Consider the following 27,929-nt stretch of genomic DNA (forward strand, 5'->3'; position numbering starts at 1 on the left):
CTAACTTAAATAATTAATAAACAATCTACCACAGTTTCTGGGAAAATGTGAAGCAAAATTAGCTAAAAGCAATACATTTATGAAGTGTAAAAAAGCAAAATAAGCATTTTACAAAATGACAATACGTTACATGTTACATAAAACCGAACCTTTCATAAGAAAGGGTTTCATTCCTTTTCTTTCAGTTTGTGCTAAACTAAGTTTAGTGATGAGAGTTGTGTCATTCACTTCATCAACAAAGTCACCGTAATCGATTGTTATTCCATTGTCATCATCTGCACTTGGACCTGCCAGTAAGCTAAAATTAAAGACAAAACAAAAAATACAAAACTACAATCAAATATCTCAGCTGAGACATTGTTTACGTTCAGATCTGTTACAACACTAGTGTAGGAATATTACAGTAAGCACTTCAACTTGCTGCATGTTATACAGAAAGTAACCAAACGGCAACAAGTGACGAACAGGTATGAACGCAGCAGAACCATGCAATTATTGTCACCCAGCAGGTGAACATACACAAAAGGGCTCTTATCACAAATGATAAGAGAAGTACAGCAACAGAATTCCTGCACAATGCACATTTGGCTTTGAGCACAGCCCTCGTGCATAAAGCAGAGGATTAAAACGGGCACGGAAAATAATGGCCGACGGCCGACAGCACAAACACGCAAACAAATATATCATTACAACAACTTGACTTTTTAGGGCCATGATTAGAATTTGGGGAGGACAAGACCTGAAGAGGAGTAATTTAATCTGCTGTATGCTGTATTTATTAACATACACAAGACTTCAGTCCTTTCCAGAATTGCAGCCCTAATCACTTCCACCGTTAGAGCTTTATAGGAAAAGATGTGTCAACTGCAGCATGAAAATCCTCCCTCGGCATTCATGTATGTACCTCATTGTTACTTTCACAGTCAGAAACACATTTATTACTTTCATAAAGAAATCACTGCCCACCTTGGAATAAATCAATATATAGATGTTATTATGTACATTTAAGGCAGTTTTGTGTATTTTGTATTTGAATTTAAAAATACATGAGGTTAAAAAGTTACACATTTGACATTTCTGACACTGCATAAACACTATTAACACATTGTACAGTTTTTTTTTCCAAAGATGTTTTTAAAGTCAAGTTTAAAACCTTTTAAACCATTTTCCAAATGTGACACACCTTTTTTTCAGCATGTGCTTCTTGTGCCTCTCGAAAGTTCTCTCTTAATGTTTCTATTTGAATTTGTGCTGAGGGTATATTTGTGCTGTAAAGCGGCGTATTATTTGCTCCTTTAAATCAGTGTGAATGACATTTACAGATGTTTTTGACCCCGTGTGTGTGTGTGTGTGTGTGTGTGTGTGTGTGTGTGTGTGTGTGTGTGTGTGTGTGTGTGTGTGTGTGTGTTTGGATACTGCCAGGCTGGTTCTCCCAGTTTCCAGTATTTATGCTAAGCCGGCCTAACCACAAATTGGCCCTAACTCTGTATCCGTATCTACCACACCATCATGAGAGTGGCAGGCTAAGAATATGCAAAACCTGTCACAATTGTCAAGCGTCTCCCTTTTAGAGCACAAACCTCCAATTATGACAAGCAGTTTAAAAATGTACATACAATGCAAAAGAAGTTACCAACGAAGAAGCCCTGCAGAGCACGAGAACACAGCATATCTGAATGGAATGATATGATGCACAAAGAGTTTTTACTGCCTCATCAAATCACATGCAAAAACCTTAAAAAGAGCATCTCCTGCTCTGTTGGGTTAATTGCAACTTTTCATTTGGTTTTGCATTTTCAGCGCTTTAATAAATTGGCTACAACAAAACTCCACCACAGAAATCAACGAACAGATACTATTGCAGCACGGAGGCTGGAAAACCTACTGTACTTATGTCCAATCGAGGGGCGGGGCCAGAGGAGTGGTTTATGGGGGCGGGGGGGGGGGGGGGGGGGTGTCTGATTGGCCACCCCGTAGGTGCGACCACCTGCCAGCAGATGGAGAACTGACCAAATCAGAAGCTGGAATAAATCACCATAGAAATAAATCATGTTTTATTATGTACATCTGTCACAATAGAATTTTGTAGCAGTTGCAAGATTATTCCTGCAGAAGATGGATGTTTACATCTTCTCTTGTTGTTGTTGATTGTTTGTTTGTGACTATTTAAAAATGAAAAAGTAAACACACCAACACTTTAAAAGCACACTATTCGCATTTTCTTATACAATTTCTTTTTGCAAAAAGGTGCACGATTTCCAAATGGGCAGCCATATTTTGAGTGTGCGCCCCAGTCTGCCTGCTTTTGCCCGAGGTAAACATTGCAACGTTCGCTGAACTTCAGCTACCCTGCCTCAGCCAGGTGTGGAGGAGCGTTTCTGACCCCTTCGGGTCTGCGCACACCAGCGATCCTCCTCGTTGACCATCTCCACGACGCGCCCGGCAGCGCATGCCTCATCTCCGTGTTCCTCAGTCCGTACACCAGCGGGTTGATGCAAGGCGGCACTAATAGCATTATGAGCAGACACACGTGAAACGCGGTCGCCCTGGTCGCCTGGGTCTCATTCGTGTCGGGGACGTCGTGAATGGTCTGCGCCTTCTCGAGGGATCCTTCCATCTCCCACAGCGCGTCCGAGATGACTTTGAGCAGCAGCGGCAGCAGCTGCAGGAACAACATGCCGCAGTAAAACACCACAGTCCTGCGCGCGGTGGTGTTGACCGCGTTGAAGGGTATTACGGCGTTACGCGCGTCCCGGTACATCTTCAAGTAGGAGAACGCGTAGACCAGCAGACAGAGCAGAAGCGTGAAGGAGCCCATGGCTTTGCGAAAAGCTGCTGAGGCACGGGGGAACCCCATGTGCTGCTCCACCATATCCGGCTCGCACAGTAACCCCCTTGTGACCTGTTCGTTCTTTTGCTCTCTGCCCAGGTGCAGCAGCACCATGTTGATGGTGCTGACGCAGATGGAGTAGACCCAAATAAAACTCAAGGCCATCCGTATACGTTGCGTTGTTAGGATGACCAGGTACCGGATGGCGTGGCACACGTACAAGTAGCGCTCCAGTGCCATGCAGGTGATGGTGACGAGGCTGGAGAAAATGCTGGCGGTCCCTACGAAGTACTGGACGTTACACCAGGTGCTGAACTCCATCGTCTGGCGTCGGATAAGTGAGTGGATGATCGCTGGACCGAATGTGACAGTCTGCATGAGGTCGCTCAAGATCAGGTTCTTGAGGAAAGCGAAGCGCGGCTGCCAGGAAAGATCCTCCGAGCGTCCGAGGCAGAACAGGGTCAGTCCATTTACCAGAAAGGAGAAGATGGTCAGCAACACGAAAATGCTCACCAGCGCCGGCACTGCATTTCCATGTGGCAGTATGGATCGAAAGATGCAGTTGGCATGGTCCAGCTGAGCCACTTCGCGCGGTTCTGTTTGGTTCTGGGTGCATGTGGCTGTGCCACTTTCACCCATGGCGGTCATCGCGGATGCTGTTGCTATTATGATGGGAGTGCGTTACACTGCTCTAATCCTCGTCCTCCTTGGCAGATGCGTTGTGTGCTTGGCTGGTCCCCATCCTCCAACATCGCCGTCCGCACATGACTTGACCTGCCACCCCCACCCAACAAACACCCACGCTCACACCAGCCTGTAAAAACCTTTACCTTGCTCTCTGATCTAACCACTGGCTCATCATCGAGGTGTATAATTAGGTGTATATGGATTTGGAGCGCTTTTACGCACACGTTCAATGTGCAATTTATGTCGAATAAATAACTGTGGGCAGATGTTAGATACAATAGGAACAAATACTCCGTGTTTCTGAGTGGAAGAGCCTGCAAATATCAGCATGCGTTTGCAGTGTAGGCTTAAGAAAATTGGGAATATTGGTTTTAACATTTTGGCAAATCAGGGGTGGTACTACACTCTGGTGTGTGTGTGTGTGTGTGTGTGTGTGTGTGTGTGTGTGTGTGTGTGTGTGTGTGTGTGTGTGTGTGTGTGTGTGTGTGTGTGTGTGTTTTCGTGTGTAGGTGCTTGCTCATCTCTTGCACAACATCACGCTTGTACCTCACAGATCAAAATGTCCAAAATAAAAAAGATGAGAAAGATTTTCACCAAGGGTATTTGTCACTGAAGCCCGTTTAAAGAAATAAGATGTCCACGTTAAGGATGTCTGATTTTTACAATTGCAAACTCTAGAGCAGGGGTTCCCACTTTTTTGGTTTGATCTACCTACTATGAAAATACAAAACATATATTTATTTATGACTAGATTGAGAATTCTTTATACGCACAATATATGTTGGTGTAGCTTGCATAACTACATGAACCCAACTGCACATGTCCCTTCTTCGGTATAGCGATGACAGACTGGCAGATGAGCCGGCAGAGCATCTTCAAAACAGTCTAAACATGTGTACATTATTTTTGAGTGACCACGATCTATAAAATGCATAAAAGAAACAGTGCAGAAAATGGTGTTTCAAAAGTTCAGTTCTTGTTTGTGGAGTCTGCAGTTGCGCGGCACCATACACAGCAAACCGTGGTGCACTGTGCCCTTTAATGCTTATGCGCTCCCATGTGGCTGCCTTCTGGCATTTTTCTCAAACACTGCTTCAGCTAAAAAACACGATTCCCTCTCTTCATCAGAGAAAGCAGCTGACTTGAAAGCTGCTGATGGCCGGTGGCAGCTTTTCGCAGTCAATACAAAGGCCACACTGACCCCCAGTGTTAAAGACTGGCAACTGCAATGGCCTGAACTTCACACATTTGAAGACAGAATTCATACGATGTATTATGACGCAATTAAATTACTTTATTTTCTGTATTGGCCGCTAAGATAAAGAGTTTTCAGTCTATCTGTGCAGGTAGTGAATGAATCTTGAATAAGAATCTGTGTATAGCATTAAAATTTGGTATTGAAAAAACCGACAAGTGAAATTTAAGTAAATGTCTGACAAATAATTGTATTAAAATTGCAATAAAGAGAATACAATGCCCTCATATTGTCCTAAAAACGGCCTCAGTTTGAATAAGGTGTTTGAATAGCGTGTTTGTGTCTACCCCTGTTGCTAAAGAAGGGACAGTGCAGAAAGGGACACAAGGGTGGAGATATGCAACAGGCAGCTACGGGTGGAGTGATGGCATACCTCCAGCCTTATGTAGGGTGTGTTTGTCTACAGGGTTCAGCTGTTCGCTCAGGAAATGTCCAGGAATAGAAGGAGGTATCAGAGAGGGACGTGGACAGAGAAATAAAATCAGATAATAATAATACAAAGAAAAAAAAAACCATTTCCCTTGTCTTTGTCCTTCTGCTGCAAACCAAAAGCTTCCAAAGGCTTGAGAGGATTTGGGCGAGCGTCTTTACAAACGCTTGAGTTGAGCCGAGCATCAGCTGGTGCTGTCAGTCAGGCAACCAACAGACACACAGCATTGGTTGACATGGAAGCTGAATTCATGCTGCTGCCCTTAGGGTAAGACATAGGTGATGACTGGGGGAGGGGGGGGGGGGGGGGGTTGAAGGTTGAATATGTTAAGGGGGAAAGAGGAGATGGCGAGGATCAAACCTTGGAGAACAGTAGGAGGGTGACAAAAAGGGGAGTGTTGCCTAAAGGGGCCAGAAAAATAAGAGTGGAGGAAAGAACAGGACGAGACTGTGATGGGTGTTTTGGGACAAATGGGACCAAAATCTCGCGGATTACACCTTTAGCTGCTCAGCACGTGCATTTCTGTCTGTCACTTCCTCAGACAGGGTAAAATCGCAACGCAACAACTAGATATCCAGTTAATCTTTTCACCAATAGAGCGGGAAGCTCTTTCCACCAGGGAAATAATTGTTGAGAATTAATAACAAGGTCATTATAATAAAGTTAATTTGAATATGGGCAGCAAGGGAAGACAGGATGATACACAGGTGGCCAACACCGGGTTGCTGGGCGTTTTATCACTAATGTCACACACAACTCAGGTGTGTGTGTTTGAAAAAAAGTTGTGTCAAAAGTTTGGAAAAAGATTCATAGAAAGTTAGAGCAAGTGCCAGAAAGTGTCAAAAATTAGCATCAGGTAAGTGAAGCGGTGAACATAGTGTCACTGTATTAGAAAAATCTCACTAAGGCTCTTTCTCACTATCGCGTCTCGCCATGTTGATGGAAAAAACTTTTTGCCCAGGTACACGCAGTATCTGAGACCACCACCCATGCTACGCAAATTCTGTCCAGTACAGTGAATTGAAGTTCTGCTTTCACTGTTCACAGCAATATATTAAAAAACAACACATTTGCCACTCAACAGCAGCTCGTTATTCCCATTAGTCCACAGAATGTGCATTTACCTTTTTACATTGGTTCTATGTGATACAATTAAACTGCACCTTATCAAGAGCTTTTAAAATAGCATCATGGTGGTGGGATCTCTTGTGGGGCTGTGGTAACAGTTTTAACTGCCAACCAAGTAATAACATAAGATAATCTGGGGATTTCCAAATTACCTAACAAGACAAACCTGTCTCCATCCTCTGATGAGCACCCCTCTGCCACATCTGACCTTTGTTTAAAACAAACCCAGCTTTAGGTGTAACAAAAGGGTCTGCTGCTCTGCACACCTGACCCGTCACTATGTGTGGTGTTGCACTGCTCATTTCACAAAGCTAAAAAAAAAGGATCAAATGCAGATTTCCAATTTTCACGTGAGAAAGGCGTGAGACCTGTTTTAGATGCTGTTGATCATCCAACAAGCACTTGTTTGAAGCATGCTATGCCCTTTAATAGCCACAGTATTGTTAGCAAAAAAAAAAAAAGGCCAATGTTACCCTCCAATGTATTGTATCGATTGAAGGAAAGAAAGCGAATGCAAAATGGCAGGTTGGAGAGGTGGAATCTGTCTGTCATTTGGGCTTCAATAGATGTGAATGGCGTATAAAGCACGGCTTCCTCAACCAGCTCTTACAAGATGGTGATTGTGGCCTTTGTTCGTGTTGTTGGAAATCAAGGCTAGTTCATGTGAAATGGCTGTGGCTGCACTGCTCTGTTGATTGAGGTCTAATACAGTGTTGGGGCATAAATCCATTCCACACTGCTTGAAATGCTTTTTTTTTTTTTTTTTTTTTTTTTAAATCACAGCAGATTTTCTAAGAATATAGATCTTTTGGTACGAGCTCACCGCCGTGCAAAGTAATTCAAATGCTAGATGCTGCATTTGTATAATGTTTTAACATCTTCGTTCATTGAGCATCTCTCAGAAAGGACGAGAACAGGCAAAAGGGGGAAGGTGTACCACTCAGCTCCCAGCTGGGCTCTCAAACACTGATCCTCTCACTGCCCTGAGAGTCACTTGATTTTCTGGTTCTCCCCTAAATAGTTCAAGTATTTTAGTTCTGCTTTTTATAACCGGAATATCCATAATAAAGGCCTTACAGAAGTTATGCGCCTCCGCTGCTCTCACATTTACATTCAGTCATTTGGCAGACGAGGAGAAAGCACTTGAAGCAAAGTGCAAGAAAGACGAAGAAAGAGGGATGTTTTCAAATCCTTTTTTAGTGCATAGGAAGGTGCACAGGTAGCATACAGGTAGGTGTAAGGGCAGAGCCGGCAGCTAACTGGGCAGGTCAACGGACACACGGGAAAACACAGGCATGAGGCCCGGTAGCTTAGTAAAGGATGACTTTTGTAAATATCAGAATTCTGAGAGAGAAAAAGAGGCCACAATTAGACATTTGATGTTATTTTGCGCATTTCTGACTGAAATCATCATTGCAAGTTGGCGACCTCCATATCTGTCCTCTCTTTACAAACCTTCACACCATCGGCTCTGCCCTGTTTTCATTTCAGACCTTTATTCCCTACTTACAGATTGACTGTGTTTGTCCACCTCTGACATTTGACCTGTGATTTGGAGATTGAACTGAATTAAGAGATTGCGTTTATTTCGGCCATTAAAACAAGTCCGTTTCAAAACCTTGCAGTTGACTGACCTGCTAATTGTGGTTCAACTGTTTGATTGGTTCCTTGTTGATGAAGTGACCAAAAAAAAACAAAAAAAAAAAGCCAAAATGGGAAAGACGAGGCACAGCTGCAGATCACTGTTCCAATTTTACACCTCTTAAGTCGCAGATGTCATAAGAGCAAGGACGCGTCCACAGGATTGAGGGAAGGGAGATTGATGAGTTAACACACACGGGCCAAAGACGTAGTGACTCTGTGCATGCAGCAAAGTGTTAATCTGAGCGTGTGTGTGTGTGTGTGTGTGCGTAAGCGTGCATGCACTCTGCTTCTTGTGCACTGTGTGAAATCAAGTGTCCACTGTCTCCACTCAGATGCCCAGTTGATCCTCGGCCTAAATAGCCACCAGCTGCCCGATGCCTGCGCAGTGTTTCCCTTCTTTTTTTTTTTTTTTTTAAATCAATGCCCCTGAGCTTGTCTGTTCTCTAAATATGGGGGAATGGAGGGTGCCTCACAAGGGGATGTCCATCAGGAGAGTTTAACAGGGCACCAACTAAGGTTGAATTTGATTGGTCGGAGATGCATGAGAAGGGGGTCTCTTAACCAATCCTGATCAATTTTAGCAAAACTCCAGTGGGATGAGAGGGTACTTATGGTGGAGTGAAGCCACAGCGCTGTCTGAACTTTGCAGGAGGAAGACTTCCTTTCCCAGACGTCCGTTGATTTCATTGGTGTCTGTTGTTCAACGCAACCTGCCACCATGGTAAGAAAGCGAAAAGCGAGATGAGGGTAACATCAGTGGTCTGGAAGGATTTTTTTTCTCTTTTGTGCTCGGCTGATGAGGATGAAGCCAGATGGCAGAAGATGGAGTTTATTACCAGAATCAAAAACAAACTTTGTCACCCAGCAGGTCCTGCTGCATGATCAGCTGGATTTTCTTTTTTGTGGAATACCTGAATTTTAAATATTACATTTTTGCCCTTTGTGTTTTTTTAGCGGTGCTCGTTAGAAACGGAAAAACTAATTTTACCGACTGTTAACCTGCTGTTGTAACCTGTTTACATGTTCAACTGCTCCCACTCCTCTTTGCTGTTTGTTCGTCTGTTTGTTCGCAGACTGATTTGGATCTAACTTTTGCTTTTGTGCTCCATCACTTTGGAACTCAACTCAATCACATTGATATTTAGATTGGAGGGAGCAATGCTAAAGATAGAAAGCACATAGCTGAGTAAAGTGAGAAGACGTGATGCCTGTTCAGAGTGTACTAATTTAGATCATTCACCTTGAGAAAATCCCTCTCAAATCCTCTCCCATGAGTCACCTTAAAAATAGCTTTGATGTAAACTATTGGGTGTGTGTGTGTGTGTGTGTGTGTGTGTGTGTGTGTGTGTGTGTGTGTGTGTGTGTGTGTGTGTGTGTGTGACCCCCCCCCCAATGAGGCTCTGAATGAACACAACAGGAAATGACAGCCTCTGAGGTACAATCATAATTTACAAATCATTTTAAAAAGTTCATATTTCTCAATCGTTCAATCAATTCTTCTTAGAAAACTAGAGCAGCCATTGTGTCCAGAGCTGCTGTTGCTTCAAAATGAAATCTGTATTTGAACTGGAAGCAAAAAGAAGAGGAAAAAAAGTAGAAGCCGGCTTCAGCACAGTATAAATGGTGCTGGTATTTGGCTCAGAGTCTGGGGAACCAGCCACAGAGAATTTTACCAGCTTCTGTATAAAATGTCCACACAGAACCTTAACTTAACTTACAGTAAGGTTCCGAAACTCTGGACTAGACGGTGGAAACAATCGCTTTGTGACTAACATGTTTTCCTCTGAGTTCCATGTATATAACAAGTGCTGACAGCTGGCCGAGGATTAAACATGACTTCTTACCTGACAGGAGGCTATTCCCGGGTCTTGGCTGTGACTTTGTCGGCCATAGTTCTGTCGTTGGCTTTGGGGTCCTCTTTCGGTTTTCTGTTGCTCCGTGGGGAAATAAGGCCCAACTACACCGATCGGCCATTATGACCACCTGTGCAATTTAATGCAATCCAATCCAGTGGCTCTGCCCCGAGTTCCACTTTTACAAGATTGTGTTAGTGCTGTGCATTATGAGAGGAGGTGGTACTAATGTTTCGGCCACCCTATTTAAAATTACAACCACTTTTTCTTACACATTGTAGAATTTTCCCCATTCCGAGAGTTTCAACCTAAAAACTGAAAAACTACAACCACGTGAAAGTTGAATTCATGGCAGAGCTGCTGCATTGGATTGACTTACACGTCACAGCTGGTCATAATGTTATGTCCAATCGGAGTCTAAGAAGGATGGATGATAATAAAATGCCCATGAGAACACGCAGATATTAGATGTTAGAACATGTGTTTTCTGCAGCTCAGGGACACTTTACATCACCACTCAGTGTCTCAAGTTCATTTTATTTTTTTTGTCAACTTCCTTGTCAACAAGGATTTTGCTGAGACACACTAATGAAAGCACTTACATTTTGTCAGACTATTTCCGGCCGACACGCCTGAAGACATATTTATTAGACACCGCATATGTGGAGCTAATGTAAATACTGCAGTTGTGTGAGTGTTTGAGAACTGATGAAGTTGTTGTTATCCTCTTTGACCCACTCAGACATTTTCATGCAGCTGTGGCAAATATGTGTGACAGGAATATTAACTTTTCTTTTTCAATTTCTTCCACCGGTGCCCAACCTGCCAACCTCTTTTCATTCTCCGTTCTTAAGCCCACTGACGCCCAAAGCGACGCCCGCTCCTTCCTGACGGAGGAGATGATTGCGGGTCAGTCCTTTGAATTTTCTAGAAGCAAAGTGGATTTCACTTAATGAGGCTCCAGCATTGATTTCCTCCTCAGTTTCCTAGTATTTGTAATATTTCAGCTTGAATCTGTTTCTAAAATGAATGGTAAGTCATTTGGTCCAAATAAGATGCCAGAAATAGACTTTATTTTATATTACGATGGATGATGAGTTGTTGTTGTTCCATTTGGCTTTTACAGACCACAGTAAATGACTCATTCTGAGCTTATATCACCTGACCGAAAACACTTGGGTGCAAAAGTTTGTACGTCGCTATTTTGAAATGCCAACAAGAAATGTTTTTTCCATCAACGTGTTATAAAATAAATCATATTTCATCAGAAATTAAGGTCATTTTGAATTAATTTATTGAGAGAAATGCAAACTTTGCACAGTTATAATAATCATTATTTTACTCTAAATATTTCTTATCCAATCGTTGACCTTTTTGATGATGATTAAACACTTCATGTGTTATTAAGTAATGTGTTTAAATATTTTTAGGTTTAAGTTCTTTATTTTTATTTTTTTTTTTACATGTGAACTATTTACTGTCTTTTGTCCAGAGTTCAAGGCCGCCTTTGACATGTTTGACACCGACGGTGGCGGTGACATCAGCACCAAAGAACTGGGTACCGTGATGAGGATGCTGGGACAGAACCCATCAAGGGAGGAGTTGGATGCCATCATCGAGGAGGTGGATGAGGATGGTGAGATCAATAAGTGATCAAAAGTCTGTTTTCCAAACTTCATATCACCATTCTACTTCCTAGAATGCTAAAAATGTCATATATCCAGTGGAGATGGGACATGTGTCGGCACTTCATATGCAGTTTCCTCCCACCCCCTCGCTCCTCACTTATCCTCTTCCCCTCTCCTCAGGCAGCGGTACCATCGACTTTGAGGAGTTCTTGGTCATGATGGTGCAGCAGTTAAAGGAGGACCAGGCCGGAAAGAGCGAAGAAGAGCTTTCAGAATGCTTTCGTATTTTTGACAAGTACGACAAGCAGCACTAACATGTAGCTAAATACAGTACGTTGCTGCATCTGGCTGTTGGCACTGATCCGCCACAACATCAATGCCACCTGGTGGTTTTGCTGTTACTTCCGAACACACAGTGCATCACTGTATGGACACACTGTGTTTTTTGGGACTGCACAGCTGCAGACCGGTCAGAGGGCCCGCGGTGAGCCCTGTCCACCATTACAACAACAGCAAGGTGGTTTTAATGTTGTGGCTGACCATTTTGTGAACAAGGCCTTTTCACAGAAAATGGCCAGGCACTGTAAGGTGATTCATTATTAGGCAAACACATTTGCCTTGGTTCTGAATTTAGGAAACAGAAGCTCCACAAAGGCAAGTGGAGCTACTTTAGGTGAAAATAACATTAATCATAACAGTGGCACTATATATATTTTATATTCTGAAATGTTTTAATGATGAATACTGCCTGTGGTGAAGAATTATGACCAGCTGTGCAGTTATCTTCAGTGCTGCATGGCAAGTAAAACTACAATACGCCGTCTAAGTTGGGGGAAGTATAAGACTTAGTCAATCCACTCGGCTCTGTCTAGCCCTCCCTTCCCGTGCTCTACTATGTTCTTTTACCCCCCCGTCGTGACAAGAACAAGAAAGCCGCAGAACTTAATATTTTAAGGAGAAATCAATATATATATCTGATAAATTAGAAAGACAAGCCTCAGCCAAAACGGTTAGAAGAAGACATCTCTGCACTACTGACAGTCTGACTTCCTGGGAGGTGTCGACAGCACCTCTCCAAGCTAAGATATGTTTCTGAAAATATCGCTACAAAAAAAAAAAAAGCTTTAAGCATCTTTGTGTTGTTTAAAAAAAACATTTAGCTACTAAAGAGACGGATATTTTAGTGTAGAGAAATCAAAAGAGATAAATGGGAGCAAATACGGGACCAGAAACACAATTGTGAGATAAATCTTAAGGTTGCTCCGTATGTCCAAGTTGTATACATCAGGTTTTCTGAGTGCTGACTAATTCTTCATTATTACTATAATAATAAAGCTTTGCACCATCTTCACACCATTACAGATTTTGTCTACTGGCAAGTTAATTTTTTAGCTGCAGCTGCACCAGCTCATTCTTTTGACTACATGCCGAGAATTGGTGCAATTCTGCTGAATTTATAAGCATAGCTAAAACATCCCCAGAGCTTGTTTGTGTGAGGGCAGCGAGATAAGAGGCTCGTTTTTTTACATTGTGAATTTATTATTGGTTTTTACCCACAGGAATGGAGACGGTTTCGTTGATCGGGAGGAGTTTGGAGACATCCTCCACCTCACTGGGGAAAACGTTACAGAGGAAGATATTGATGAGATGTTCGGAGAATCAGACACAAACAAAGATGGAAAGATTGATTTTGATGGTAAGATTAGGCCGCAAGCAGCGTTTCTTCCCTCCTGTGGACTACACTGGATTTTCACCTCCACTCCACATTTTCAGTGGGTTGGCTTGACAACAGCAAAGGAAAGGAATCATTTCTATATATAGGTCATAGTGTCAGCTGTACATTGAGCAGAAGGGTCAGTAAAGGCCATGCTCTCATGGTTTATGGAAAAACTCTTTTTCTACAGCATTCATTTTCTTTCTGAGCATTAGTTGAAAAGATCATCCCAGCATTCAGATCCGTCTTTCCCTTTGAACCTGGAACCAGTCTGCTAAGTCACTTTAGCACAAAGGCAGAGAGGAATTTCCATTTCTGTAGAAGAACCAAAGAGAATGTTGTCATGACATCCTCTGATCTCAGTGAGACCCCAGTGAGAAACTCTGCACAGTTTTGTTGCTGACTGTAAATAGGTGAAGGCTGAAAGCCCTATTTTCAGTCTAGGCTAAGCTAATGTGACTGTGAACCAATCTCTCACTCTTACTAATTCAACGGTTACAACAGAAAAGCTTATACACATACATGTCAATCACAAAGAAATACCATTGCAAGCATTTCCTAATTTGACTTTTATATGGCACCTTTTTATAAAGCCAATTCTTTCACAATAGAATAACAGGCAAATATTTATTAGAAATAAAAGATGCCTCTGATAAAACACAAAGGTCTACTTTAACGGCAAATTCATCAATGCCCCTGCAGTTTTACAGTAAATCAAAGCATGTCAACTCATATGTTGCTGTGCTGCTAAAGGTAGAATTAGTCTCAAAATCTTTACCAGGGTTTTTACAAAGTCTGGACTTGAAGGAGAATGCAATTCACAGTACGCTCTCAGAAATCTGAATAATAATAACAAATGAATAAGGTCCCCACAGTATGTACAGTACATCAGCCACAACAGTAGCTAAACCTCTACATCCCTCCATTATCTTTAACAGGGTGGCAGAGGGCTGGAGCACCATCCCAGCTGTCCCTGGGTGAGAGGCGGGGGACACTGTGGACAGGTCTCCAGTCTATCTCAGGGCCAACACAGAAAGGCCACCATACACACACCCAGTGTACGGGAACCGACGCAAGAGAACATGCAAACATGAATGAGATTTAGCCCCCTCTCTCCTTTTAAACAGGGCGGCCAAAACATGAGATCCGGCTCTTGATATAATGACTCCGCCACCCACTATGACCTCAGTAATAAACATATAGTAGAATTATCACCTTTATGACATTTTCCAATTAAAAACTGAGAAATTTTAACATTGTAAAAGTAGAATTTGTGGCAGAGCTGCTGTACTGCTTTGCATTAGATTGTTCAGGTGGACCTAATATTGTGGCAGATTGGTGTATGCGAGGGTTAGAGTGCAGGAATAAACTAAACAAACAAATAATAATCTTTATTTTAAAAAGCAGACAATGAGTGAGAGCAATAAAATAAAATGCACATGATGTACAGGCTTTGTATGGAGACTGAGGGCTGAGCTTGCAGACTCACTAGTTTATCAATTATAGGTCTGATAGATCTGTGGTGGATTCGGTCGACTGACTGTTGCTCTCTCTCGCTCTCTCACTCTCTTTCTCCAGAGTTTCTGAAGATGATGGAGAACGTCCAGTAATGAAGCGAGACCTACATTCCTTAGTGACCCTTTCTCTGAGAGAACAACAAGATCACTATCCGCTGGAAACCTGCCCAGAAGAAACATTAAACATTAGATTTTGACTAGGGTGTAGTTTCTGAGACGTCAGATTGGGTACAGGCCCCCCACCCCACCTTCTTCTTCAGACATGAAACCCAGGGGGCTTTTTGAGGATATCTATAAATATCCGGTAAAACCTTTTAAGACGAAGACGCCTTCCCCTTGCCACCTCCCTGCGCAGGCCACCCAGCTGTCCCCTTGGCAGCTGCTGTTTCTCCGGAAATGCTACACCACCTAACTGTAACCCCTCCACCCTCCTCCTCGTCCACTTCATAACTGGATCTCTCCTCCACCCTGTTCTGTGGTTTCTAAATAAATCAATTTTCTCCTTCCGCTTATTGTTGGTCTCTGCCCGTTTTTCTGCTGTGCATGCCATGTCACGTCCGGTGTTTGTCTTTGGAACACGTGTGCAACCACAAAAGTGACCACACATGTGACACAGAAGCCCGTGCACATGCACACAACTCCCCTATACACATCACACGACAACAGCTGGTCCAGTCCCCACCGCAAAGTAGCTGCCACGCTGCACTTAACACAAGCAAACTGTCATATCTGAGGAATTTTTCAGCTCATCAGATTCAAGATGATTCCTCCTCTAATCTGTTCTCCACCTAAATCAGTCATAACTGTCAGTCATCTTCATGCAGTGGGGTCCCAGCATAGAAATCAATAAGGTGATAGCAGTCATAGAGCAGATGAGTTCATTCCTTTGGAAAACACAAGTCTCCCCTCCGAGTATATACCCTGCAAGCCCCCCACCACCTCTCGAAGCAACATCCCACCCCTTTTTCGCACGGCTGCTCCTCTTCTCTGCACCCTATCCTCCTCTCCAGCCTCACACCTTGGGCCCTCCCTTCAGGAACTGCCCACCATATAAGGAGCATCAGGTTGTGTTTTTGAAGCGACGCGGCACTGGGGGGTGTGCGGTGCGCCTGCCTCACATCCCCGTCCCCTCTCAGGCTAAAATCTACCTGCTATTTAAGGCACGGCTACAGGGGTGGATGGGCTGAGGCCCCGCGACATTTTTGTCCCGGGTTTTGAATTGCACAGCCAGATTGAAACGCCATCATGACAAAACCCATAACCTACATTGAAATGTTTGACTCCCCCTTCCCTGCCCACTCTCATATATTTACACGGCCTAAATTGATAGGTGTGCACCGACAACCTACATGATCTGTGGTTTAATTGTTATTTCTTTTCAAAGTTTAGGAGATCACACTTGAAAGTTGCTTCAACTAGCGACTCTAGCGAGTAAACTAAAGCATTAATTGGACTTTTAAGATGTATTTTGCTTTCCGGTATGGATTCTTTTATAGTACTCCAAACTTAATTTTTAGAGTGTACTTCTGATGATCCCAACTTTACCAAACCAATTATGGGCATCTTTGAACTAAACCTAAACCTTTGCATTGATCATTTTTGCTTCTCCGGCTCTGTCCTGTACTCTTCCTACCTTGACCTAGACTTCAAACATGCTAAACATTTCTGCTTTGCTGCTTCTATATTGTTAAACCTTCGACCTGAAAACAAGAAACAAGAGCTTTCCTCTCCAAAGTGTGATTGGCTTGCCCTGGCCCCAGAACCCTAAAAGTTCAGGATACTAAATCTGGAGGCCTGTGAGAGGCAGGGGGCGGGACCTGGCTGCCTCGTTTAAAGTGTGTCTGAACCTTCACTTGACGTCTAGTCTCTCTGTTGGGGTGCACACGGATTGACCACTCCTTTGGGCTTTTCTTGTTTCCTTGGATATTTGGGGGGGAAAAGCTAATCCACAAACATGGTAAGACCCATTAGTTGACTTCATTAGACCAGTGAGCTGTGGAACTATTAATTGGCCAATTAGCCATTAGTTTTTAACCCGTAATAATGACAGCCTGTGCCCTGGGGGCTTACTGATTTGCTAATAAAGGCATGTGAAAGTGTCAAGATCTGTTGGGAAGCTGGTGGCGACGTTTAGATTGTAGTTTGTCGACTTCCCTTAAAATAGCAAAATATTAAATTTGATCGTATTTTGGACAGATTTGATTTGCCTTTAAGGGGATTCGTCCTACACAGGGATTTATATGTTAACCAGCTGTATCTTGCCGATGCTCATAATCCTTGTGAAAAAGTTAAGACTTGGTGCCGGGAGCTGGGTGGGTGACAGCTGCTAAGGTGCGGATTTTGCTTGGGTGACAAATTCCCCGGGATTGGATGTCTGCAGGCCATATACAGCGAACCTAATGTGTTGATCCTGAAATAGCCGGTCTAATTTTCAGCAAGCTCAAGAATCCTCCTGACACGCAGTCATTAGGTCGATATCTTACAACACATGTCAAATGAAAGAATGTTACCGCAAACACTAATGCTGTAATGAAAAAGGAAAAGGAAGACACAACGGAATGTTTTTGCGTTTTTTTTTTCTTGGATGCGTAATGGCACTTTTACTCTTCTCGGGTGCCATTATTGCCTAGTTTAGCATTTGCATTTTCAGTGCATTTTAAACTTCTATTGTGTGTTATGCAGTATTAATTTTGCAAACAAAATTGAAAAGCCTGAGATCTGAGGTCTGAGATATTGCTTCCATCGCCATGAAGTCACTAGGTTAGCTGGAATAATCAGTGAAGCCTAGATAAAGCTTTTGATGAATGTCGAAGTGATGGAGGGGCCTTTTTTCTTCCAGACTGACGCGCAACAAGAGGCCCGCTCCTACCTGAGCGAGGAAATGCTGGCTGGTGAGTACAGGCCACAGTAACGCGTTACTTTGCGCAGCAACTAGTAGTGTAGCCATTATTAATCAAATGTTTCGGTTACATCATTGAGATGGCAAAATACCTAATTTTATTACACTCTGAGGCCAATTAGACAGAGCACTTGAATACTTTTTTCAGTGTATAGATAAATGCTGAGGCTTTTGTACAATGCGCAAATGCCACACTGCTGGATTTAGTCTAGTTTTTAGTAACAAGCAACACTGTTCAATCTCCTGATTTCTCTAGAGTTCAAGGCCGCCTTCGATATGTTCGACACCGACGGTGGCGGTGATATCAGCACCAAGGAGTTGGGTACCGTGATGAGGATGCTGGGCCAGAACCCGACAAGAGAGGAGTTGGATGAGATCATCGAGGAGGTCGATGAAGACGGTAAGCCGCCGATAGGAGTCTCTTTTTACGCACAAGCAGTCGGCAACCTCAGTGCTTTAATAGAGTCCGGTTAAAAAGAATTAACGTCTGCGTCATTTGACATTTGTTAGTCAGAGACGTAGAGTGCATACCTATTGATCCTACAAGCCCCACCAACATCAGCTATACCTCAAAGAGATCACATTCTGTTTATAGAACTTTCTTCGCTTCAGTGTTTCATTTTACCGTGGTTCGTGCGTAAAATCGTGCGCAAAGACGAGCGTGCTGTCAGCAGCGCAGAATATTGGGATAACAGACTGCTATTCAATAATGTGCCCTCCTCTTGATCTTCAGGTAGCGGTACCATCGACTTCGAGGAGTTCTTGGTCATGATGGTGAGGCTGCTAAAGGAGGACCAGGCCGGCAAGAGTGAGGAAGAGTTGGCAGAGTGCTTCCGTGTGTTCGACAAGTACGTCCACACTGCTACTGCGCACAGCGTGGTTCACGTATTGTACTGAGTGTCTAAAGGCAGCGTTTGTATTTTCTCGTGTTCTCGTTTGCTCATCTGTGCAAACCCACACGTCCCTTCCTGCAGGAACGCCGATGGATACATCGACAGAGAGGAGTTCGCCCTCATCATCCGCAGCTCCGGCGAGTCCATCTCAGAGGAGGAGATTGACGAGCTGCTGAAGGAGGGAGACAAGAACAGCGACGGCATGCTGGACTTTGACGGTACGTCATCATGGTGATGAACGTGTTAGGTCATTTTGAAACTAATTTTCAGTCCTTTGTAAGTTATTTAGCACTTGTAGCAGCACAATCAAAGCTTTAATTGAACTATGTATGAAGATGAAAGACACAGGTCCAGTTCTTGTCAGATAGCGCAATATTAAAATGTGCTGCTGCAGGTGCTGATGGTAACTGACCTCATCAGTCTTTCTTTTCATTTCCAGAATTCCTCAAAATGATGGAGAATGTGCAGTAGAACCAGAAAGACTCATGGACATTCCTCCTCCCCCTCTCTGAACACACCTGAGTCCCCCTTCACACTCCATCTCCTCCCTCCCTCCTGTCCACTTGGTTCACTGCCTCTCTTCTTCGTCCTTATAGTCATCCTCAACAGACAGATAGAGCACCCAGTGGGGGTCGCTGGTTGGGACACGCTCTCCCCCAGACCATTTGTGAATGCAGACAGCCGATGGTTGCTGTGCTGACATTTTACCCTGTGACAGGATGGCAAGGCTGCAACGCGGATCTTCGCCGCACAGACCTTCTGCATTATGCATGGCGTGACATGTCTTTAGCGACCCCCCCCCTCTGCCGGTAAAGCTCTGATCTAGATGTAGTCTAGATAGAATGGCAGCCTGTTATCTGCTGCTTAGACCAATTAACTCAACCACTTCACTGTACAAAGAAGTCATTTGCTTGAACTGAATAAATTAACTAACACATGCTCACTTGTAGTTGGTCTATCATATTTATGGTCTGTGTAAAAAATTTTGTTTTGAGGAATATCAATAAATGGCTTGTTTCTTCTTTTTGTCCATTTTGTTAGAGCAACAGCTAGTGTTGTCTTCATCGCATTATCTTGTGCCGAACATTGAGACTCAAAGGATGCAAGTTAGGACTGCAGTCAGTTCTGATCACGCCTAGCAAAGATTCCAGTAAGATTATTTGTTTTAAACATGACCAATAAATAATTCCTAGCTAGTGGCGAGCAATTTAAATTTTGAGTGCAGACAATATACGTGTTTTACAAATAGTCATTTGTAACCAACAATCACTTGACTCTGAAATTAAAAGTTGTTAGATGCCTTAAATTGTCTAAGCAGAACTCCAAAATATTCAGTGTGCTATCACAGAAGACTAAGAAAACCAGTAAACACTACAGACTGAAGAATCTGGAACCCTAAAATAGTTGTGCAATAAATGTTATTCTGCAGCTCTTATCGTCATTGTCACACTTTGAACCGAGCTGAGATGAATGCTGCAAGTTTAGGGGCTGTGTTTTGACAGTATTTGAAAGAGAATTAATAATGAAAAAGAATATTGGCTGTTTTTAAAACGCATGTGGACTGACTAAAGAGCCGTTTTTGAAGCTTCTGCCAATTGTCACGTTGGGCCATGAATCGTGTTGAGACCTAAAGAACAGTTGCTTCTGAGTATTCAGGTTTTCAAATCATCTGAATTGACTAGGTATATAAAAACTATTTTTAAGACACTGTCAAATTTTGCCTCACACAAACAACCCCACTTTCCTCCCCAGACAATTGTGAGCCTGCAAAACAAAGAGAGAACAAATACTAAGACCAGAGGTGACCGAAATGCAAACACTGTTGATGTATTAAAGTTTAAACTCAACCATCTATGTAGGATCGACTGTTACATCTAGCTAGGTAATTTTTTCACCCCCTTATTGGATGTTCCGAATAAATATTAACTTAACATTCAAAGTTCTGTGACCCAACTTAATGTAGTTATTTGGCTACTTTATTTAATCAGTCCAGTACAAGAAATTAAGAAATAAACTGCCAACTGAGATGCAGGTTTAAAAAATAAGAAGCGTTCAGTGAACGTTTACGAGCCATAATTTGCTTCATCGAAAGCTTTCCGGGCTCTCTTCAGCTCTTCGTTCATGGTCAGCAGGTCTTTGACTCGGGCGAACTTCCTGGGGTCCTTGCGAATTAGGAAAACAATGTCCTCGACCTGAACGCGGCCCTGGCGTCCGATAGACATGGCTTTGTGGGTCATTTCCGTGATAAACTCGATGACCAAGTCTTCCAGGATGTCCACGGACTCCGTGTACGGGTTCTGGTCGTCTCCAAATCCGTACATCATACACCGAAGCTCCTTAGAGAAGAGCCTCTTTCTCTTCCCGTGGCCGACGTCCACTCCGCTGGAGCCGTCCTCCAACTCGTCGTCGAAGCCAGCCTCGTCCTCCTCATCCGCCATTCTGCTGAAAACAAAAAAGGAATACGTTTAAAAATATATTTATAATGAGAGGTTAACAAATTAAACCTAGTTTTAAACAAATAAACTTTACTTTGTGAGATAACGCTTTTAACGCGCCGACTTGTGTTGACTTCCGGTTTTGCTTTGACCCAGGAAGAGATTCGAAGACGACGGAAGTTCACCGTATTGAAAGTGTGCTGCCCCCTCGCGGTTCATTTCCTGGAACCCTATTTGTACCACGATGCCACGTTATTAGAATAAACACCGCAACGTTTACCTATGTTACTCAGCCACATCAGAGACTCAACATTAATGAGATCTTCGGTGTCATGTTTCATCTGCTCTTTTGTTTATTTCTGTCACATGCTAAAATGTTTTACCACAATGTGAAGCCAAACCTATAAAAAAAAGACAATTTAACGTAGCCGTGTCTGTGTGAATCACAATCGTGGATGATCCACATTCACGTTTGGATAAACTTGTATTAACGCACATTTTTTCTATTCCGATCACTTTACGTTAGTGCGTATAATATTTTTTGTTTTTGTTTTTTTGTTTGTTTGTTTTTTTTTTTTTTTGGGGGGGGGGGGTAATCCAGGGGGCGGTACCGAGCAGAATAAACAAAATAGGGAAAAGTCAAAACAATTTTTTTTTTCAAATCATTCTAAACGCTGTTCCTGGAGGGTTTCGATGATTAATTCCGAACCACTGAACAAAAAGAAGAAAAAAAAAAGAAAAAAAAGGGGAAACAGATCATGTGGCATTAAGTGACACAAACACTCTCCTGCTATCAATGGGAGAATCGATCCCTGTATTTCAGTGTGTGGGCGTCATCATACGAAAATGACACGTAGTGGCGAAACGCACCAGTGATTGTGTTGATAGCTGAACGCTGTTTCCACGCTAATATCCCCACGTTTTTATGTTTTGTTTTGTTTGTTTTTTTGCATAGAGTTGGTTAACGAAACAACATGTGGCCGGGCGACAACTGATGGGGGTAACGCTAGTTCGCCAAAGTTAGCGCTGCGTAAATCCAGTCAACCATCCGGTGAGTGCTACGGTTCCCTTCACCTTAGCTACTGGTGAAAAGCTCTTAACGCCGGCTGAAATTAGTCTAGATAAGAATAACAAACAAACTCGGCCATTGTTTCATAAATGTGTTGCCTAGTTGACTGTAGTTAGCCTTAACTAACTAGCAGTTACCTGAGGACTAACCTGGTAGTTGACGTGCGTTAACAGCTAACGTTAGCTTCACTCGGCTGTCAAACCGGGGGTTGCCATTAAGCTAACGTTGCTGCAAGCGCACCGTTATAGTACAGCGGCGATAGCTAACAATAACGGGCTTCCTCAACTTTTACATCACCGGGGACCAATGTTACCAAAATAAATAAATAGATAAATAAACTGACCTCTTTCTCTGTCTCCGTCTTAAAGCAGTCGGCTGTGGATGAGAGGAAGAGGGGCGAATCCAGCTTGGAGATGAACGCTCTGCAGTAGCTGTGCTTGGTGGATACGCCTGCACCTGGCACCCCATATATGGCGTGTCCCGTCCAGGTCGTTTTCCGGGTGCTGCGCGCTGTTGGATTAGTTCTCTTCTATTTTGTCTTCTCTATCGGAATCACCTTCTACAACAAATGGCTGATGAATGTAAGTAATGGAGTGCGCCTCTACACAGGACCAACCTGGTTTCATTTGGGGTTATTCAGTATGAGTACTATGCTTTTTTAGGTACTTGTTCAGAGTATTTTCATTTTCTGTTACTTTTACTTATACTCTACTACTACTACTACTAATGGTAATGATGCACTTCTTCCACATCTGAGATTATTAATGAAAATAAGATGAAGCTCTGTTTTTTTGTGCTTTTGGGACCCAGGTTCAGCTATAGGTAGTTATGTATAAGTATCTTTTGGAGAAAGACTTACTGGATGTAGTTTTTCCATCGGTTCCATTGGTGCTTAAATATGAGTTTCCATTTCACGCTACTTTGCAGTTGTACTTCACTACATTATAGAGGGAAACCATTCCCTGTCTTATATATACAACAAGAACAATAAAAATAATATTTTTAGCGCAATACAAAATGCTGTACATGCATACTGTATTTGGAGTTTCTTGATACATGTCTTGATCTTTTTGCTGTCCCACCAAAAGGACATTTGTCCACTTCTCTTTGCTGTTTCATAGTTACTTACGTATAATGGAATATTTCTACAGTGTTTTTGCTGAGTAACGGTTTTGAGCATTTTTTCCATCACTGTTCTGGAGCCTTTGCAAACCCTGGAACTGAGGACGGTCTGCCCTAAATGATTCCTGTCTGTTTTTCTCTCAGGGCTTCCATTATCCACTCTTCATGACTTTAGTTCACCTTGCCATCAACTTCTGCCTGTCGGCCCTGACGCGACGGGCAATGCAGTACTGGACAGGGAAACCCCGAATCATTTTGAGTTGGAGAGACTACATCCGTAAAGTCGCTCCCACAGGTGAGATTTTGATGCACAGAGTATTTGGAGTCGAGCAGATTAGGTAAGATTCACTGCAAACTCTTATCTTGTGCACTGACTGACTCAGCTTTTAGTCAAGAATGTTTGACCAATGTCCATGTTGATCTAAACACAAAGGAGGGGTGGTCAAAGATGCCGACCAGTAAAGCCATTAACTATTGCAAATGAACAGATCTGCTTAATATCTTACAGCTAACTTTTGTGGCAATTTGGATTGAATTATGAATTATGTAATGTAGCAATCCATTGTACTGTCCAAAAACAGCACATACAGTTTTTCAAACTAAAGCCTAAAAAAGGTAGTTTACATTGTTATAAAACTAAATGTTAACCCTTAAATGGCATCTCTTAGGACCTTTTAATGTACCACCTTCTAATTTAGAATTAATTGTAATATACAGTTTTTATACAAAAACATATTGAACTACAAGATGCTGGTCTCCTAAAAGCCATAAACTCTGTTGTCCTCTTCAGCCTTTGCAACAGCACTGGATATTGGACTTTCCAACTGGAGCTTCCTCTTCATCACCATTAGCTTGTAAGTCTGTGGATTAGCGTCCAATTTTTTTAATGCAAGAAAATATTATTTTGGTTATCATATAACAGGTTGGCATTTTGTGTCATTCAAGGTACACCATGACCAAATCCTCAGCAGTGCTCTTTATCCTCTTTTTCTCCCTGGTTTTTAAACTAGAAGAGCCGGTGAGTGAAAAAAAAAAAAAAAAGTTCCACTGCCGCATAATGATTATTGCAGTCGCTCGGTAGAATCAGTGAGGTTATTGCTGAATTATATGTTGCTGAATCCTGTGTAATTGTTTCTACCTGATTTATGCTCACCTTTCAAACTGACCCGGGTATAGAACAACGTGTCCTTACCCTACAGAGTCGTGCATACCCTTGTAAATAATTTTGAAAGTGTTTTCTTGATATAAAAAGAACAGAAAGTTCATCAAGTGAGGAAGTGGCATCTTTAATTAGAAATATTTATCAAAGAATCAGCAGAGGATGTGAGCTGTTAGACTACATACAATCTCACTATCACTATTATTAACTCAGATCCTGGCTGTGTTCTCATTGTGTTCCATAAAATAAATTTTACCTCAACAACTATTATATTGATTGCCATGATATTTGGTTGGGATTTTTCAATATATCTTATATTTTCTAAGATACCTTTTAACATACATTTAATATACATTTCATCTGTCTTTTATTTTCCAATCTCATCCTTCACCGCCTTTTTCCATCTCTCTCTTCCTTCCCTTCAACCAGAACCCATACCTGATCCTGGTGGTCTTGCTGATCTCCAGTGGTGTGTTCATGTTTGCATTCAAGTCTACCCAGTTCAACCTGGAGGGCTTCATCATGGTGCTGCTGGCGGCCTTCTTAGGGGGGATCCGCTGGACCCTCACTCAGCTCCTCATGCAGAAAGCAGAGCTAGGTAAGTGCTGAGCCACTTTCACAATGATGTTTGTTCCTGTTGCTTTGCCTAAAAACATTTTAGGGAATAAAAACAAATAATACAGAAATACACAAATTAAATGTGACTTTCAGCTCCACCCTGAATGAATGAATATAGGTTCATTTAGCATTTACTACAACCTGTAATGCATTTTAGAGACAGTTGTGAATACAAATGAAAAAGTATGAAAAAGTGTGCAACTGGCTTTTCAGAATGTTTCATAAATTCTCCATGTATCACTCTTTAAATTTCTAGCCTTATGTTAGATGCTTGGCAGTGTCCTCACCTTGAATCAATTTGGAAATAGATTTGTCTTCTGTGAAACATTTGAACGAACCTGTGCCGAATAAACGCCAGTTTAGAAATTCACAGAAGTTGTGAATGCATTGTTAAATTCCGCCTTTCCATGGCTCTGTATTATTTGTAATGTTAAATATACTGTATATAAATATGAATCTAGGCTATGATAAATTAATCCTGTTGATTAAACCTTTTTTTCTTTTTTTAACATCCTCCAGGCCTTCAGAACCCAATAGACACTATGTATCACCTGCAACCACTTATGTTCCTTGGCCTCTTTCCTCTCTTTGTATATAATGAAGGTAAGAAATGGCCTGCGTCCGAAATCACTTTCTACTCACTCCCTATATAATGTACACTAAGTAGCTCACTCGGTAGTGAGCAGTCAACTGACATTTCAGACAAAAATTAGCTGTGGTCCTATTGCGTCATCAGTTGAAACCGTCAGAAAGGTGATAATTCTACTCTCTGTTTCTTGAGGTGAAATTGGATAGTGGAGTCGTACTGGAGTGCATTATAAGAAGAGGTGGTTCTAATGTTTTGTGTCTGCCTCGTTCATTTTAAATGGGGTGGCCAGGGAGCAGTTCTCTTCAATCGATCTAGTACTAGAAATACTGATTTTTACTTTATTTTATTATAATTTTTTTTTTAAAATTCAGGTCTATCTCCTCCATCAGTGAAATCTTCCAGTGAATGTTTACAGGTCAAGCAACTGATGGAAAATAATTGTACCTGCCTTATCATTGCTACCTAATTTCCTTACTTTGATTTAGAAGCGTCTTGTACAATGTCTCCTTGTCCAAACGCCTCCGATCTGAAATTCTTCTCTGTGTCTGTCTTCAGGGCTGAGCCTCAGTATGTCCGAAAAGTTGTTCAGGGTGACGAACCTCTCGCCTCTCCTGTATACTTTCTTCACGCTGAGTATCGGAGGCTTACTGGCCTTTGGTTTGTGCTTCTCAGAGTTCCTGCTAGTCTCCAGAACCTCCAGCCTTACTTTATCTATATCAGGGATATTTAAGGTACTTATTTTAATTAGGTGTAGGCCAACAATGGTAGAGAACCTAACATGGTGTATATGTTTTTAACTATACTGTCCACTAACATACCCTTTCTTTGACTTATTGTAGGAAGTGTGTACAATGGTGTTGGCACCATATGTGTCAGGAGACAAACTGAGTCTGCTTAACTGGCTGGGATTTGCTGTGTGTCTTTGTGGTATTTCATTACATGTGGGACTCAAGACATATTATTCCAAAAGTAAGTGTTTGATTTAGTTGTGAGTGTTCATTAGTGTTAGAATTTTTATTGGCAATAAGAGATCAAGAGTCAAACAAGTGTTTAAAAAAACAACAACACAATATCCAGACATTTTGCTATATCAAAAAAGTTTTTCTCCACAAAAATCACCTCGTTTTTTTTTTTACGATGTTTGAAAAAGTGCAACTAGTCATTCTCTTTAAAAAGCCATGGTAGCATTGACAATGTCCATTTTGTGATCTCGTCTTCAGATAAAGGCTCGTCCTTAAGGCAACTCAGCCATAAGAGCACAGAGCTAGAGATGCCATTACTGCAGACAGGAGAAAAAAATGTGAATGCAGATGCTGATGACTATAATGATGAAGATGACAACGAAGAAATCTTTCTGCACTGACACCGCAGGTTATGGACCAATGTCTTTTACACTACTCATTTCTTGTCAATTCTACCATCAGATGAGTTGAACAGTGACCTCAAATATGTTCTTCCAAAAACTTACTCCTTGGGAAACACTGCCACAAAAAGAGGGAAAAGACTTCTCTTCCTACGTTCATGTCTTCAGGCCAGATGTGTGCCTCTTTATCAGCTGTACTGTATGCTAAATGTGGATTTTGAACATGACACAAATTATGATATTTTACCTTAGGGTGTCTTCAAAAATGTAGCCTGAACATGCAAGTGTCACAGTTTGATCTATAGAGAGAAAGTTTTACAACTTTAAACAGAAACTTTGACATCTGAAATTGTAATTGGTCATTTCACTCTCTTAAATACTCGTCTGAAAAAAAACGAAATGACATGTTTAGGTCAGCTTGTGTTTTGCCGTTCTTCTCTTTGCTAGGATATCAAAGCTAACTTACAGTCATACACCTAGTTGAATGAGCTTTGCAGGGCTGCAACTTAATTTCATGGTTAGCAGTAAATCTGCAGCGAATTATCTTGAATAATTTATTGGTTTGTCTAAAAATATGGCACAATTCAATAAAGCCATAAAAGCTCTTTGCAACCAAAAAGATGTTTAGTCAATATCACATTGTCAGGTTTGATGGCCAAAAAAACACCCTGTGAACATAATTATACTAAAACCCTAATGTACTGTCTAACACAATTGTAACTTTTTAATCATTGAATTCAAGAAATGAGCTGCACGGTTGAACTGCATCTACAAACGAATGTTCTCCAGCGATTTGAGTCATTATCTGAAAAGATGTAAAATATTTGTGCCGCAATGTGCCTTGAGAGCGTTTGACAGCGGAATCTGCTTTAAAGAGCTATTTTTAAATTTTATCACAATTACATCAGTTTTTATGTAACTGAAGTACTTTAGAAATTCTTCAGTTCCCTCATTTTCTGTAAATGCTTCGCTTATGCAATAATTTGAGAAATAAAGTGGAAAAAAACAAACCGTAAATGTTTTCATTCTTGAATAAAGGTAATTCAGTAATATATGTACCACTTTTTAAAATGCCCAGTCTTCTGCCCTAATCCTA

At 41.9% G+C, this 27,929-nt stretch overlaps 5 protein-coding genes across 9 annotated transcripts; 3 read left to right on the top strand and 2 right to left on the bottom strand.

The window, feature by feature from the left end:
- Positions 1-2,344: 2,344 nt before the first annotated feature.
- Positions 2,345-3,478, bottom strand: LOC137139283 (olfactory receptor 14I1). The gene has a single exon (XM_067526308.1). It carries the CDS (start codon positions 3,476-3,478, stop codon positions 2,345-2,347), a length of 1,134 nt encoding a protein of 377 aa, XP_067382409.1.
- Positions 3,479-8,539: 5,061 nt separating this feature from the next.
- Positions 8,540-15,198, top strand: tnnc2.1 (troponin C2, fast skeletal type, tandem duplicate 1). The gene is made up of 6 exons (XM_067525995.1): positions 8,540-8,695; positions 10,682-10,736; positions 11,320-11,463; positions 11,636-11,750; positions 13,015-13,151; positions 14,748-15,198. The coding sequence occupies exons 1-6, from the start codon at positions 8,693-8,695 to the stop codon at positions 14,777-14,779; spliced, it is 486 nt and encodes a 161-aa protein (XP_067382096.1). The 5' UTR covers positions 8,540-8,692; the 3' UTR covers positions 14,780-15,198.
- A 1,291-nt stretch (positions 15,199-16,489) lies between these two features.
- tnnc2.2 (troponin C2, fast skeletal type, tandem duplicate 2) lies at positions 16,490-19,500 on the top strand. Its single transcript, XM_067525996.1, has 6 exons — positions 16,490-16,643; positions 17,526-17,577; positions 17,842-17,985; positions 18,319-18,433; positions 18,560-18,696; positions 18,918-19,500. The coding sequence occupies exons 1-6, from the start codon at positions 16,641-16,643 to the stop codon at positions 18,947-18,949; spliced, it is 483 nt and encodes a 160-aa protein (XP_067382097.1). The 5' UTR covers positions 16,490-16,640; the 3' UTR covers positions 18,950-19,500.
- A 936-nt stretch (positions 19,501-20,436) lies between these two features.
- On the bottom strand, positions 20,437-22,462 carry taf13 (TATA-box binding protein associated factor 13). Of its 5 annotated transcripts, none has more exons than XM_067525990.1 (2): positions 22,326-22,462; positions 20,437-20,917 (listed from the first exon to the last, which is right to left on the bottom strand). In XM_067525990.1, the coding sequence occupies exons 1-2, from the start codon at positions 22,448-22,450 to the stop codon at positions 20,542-20,544; spliced, it is 501 nt and encodes a 166-aa protein (XP_067382091.1). In that variant the 5' UTR covers positions 22,451-22,462; the 3' UTR covers positions 20,437-20,541. The 5 variants fall into 5 exon arrangements, with proteins under 5 accessions (XP_067382091.1, XP_067382090.1, XP_067382095.1 ...); XM_067525989.1 differs by having other exon boundaries at positions 20,437-20,920; positions 22,326-22,459; XM_067525994.1 differs by lacking the exon at positions 22,326-22,462 and adding an exon at positions 22,132-22,151 and having other exon boundaries at positions 20,437-20,920.
- slc35c2 (solute carrier family 35 member C2) lies at positions 22,429-27,843 on the top strand. Its single transcript, XM_067525987.1, has 9 exons — positions 22,429-22,563; positions 23,249-23,399; positions 23,895-23,958; positions 24,050-24,122; positions 24,693-24,861; positions 25,401-25,484; positions 26,026-26,201; positions 26,310-26,439; positions 26,691-27,843. Exons 1-9 carry the CDS (start codon positions 22,453-22,455, stop codon positions 26,831-26,833), a joined length of 1,101 nt encoding a protein of 366 aa, XP_067382088.1. The 5' UTR covers positions 22,429-22,452; the 3' UTR covers positions 26,834-27,843.
- Positions 27,844-27,929: the final 86 nt, after the last annotated feature.

This window comes from Channa argus, chromosome 13 (genome assembly GCF_033026475.1).
Source record: "Channa argus isolate prfri chromosome 13, Channa argus male v1.0, whole genome shotgun sequence".
Classification (NCBI taxonomy): Eukaryota; Metazoa; Chordata; class Actinopteri; order Anabantiformes; family Channidae; genus Channa; species Channa argus.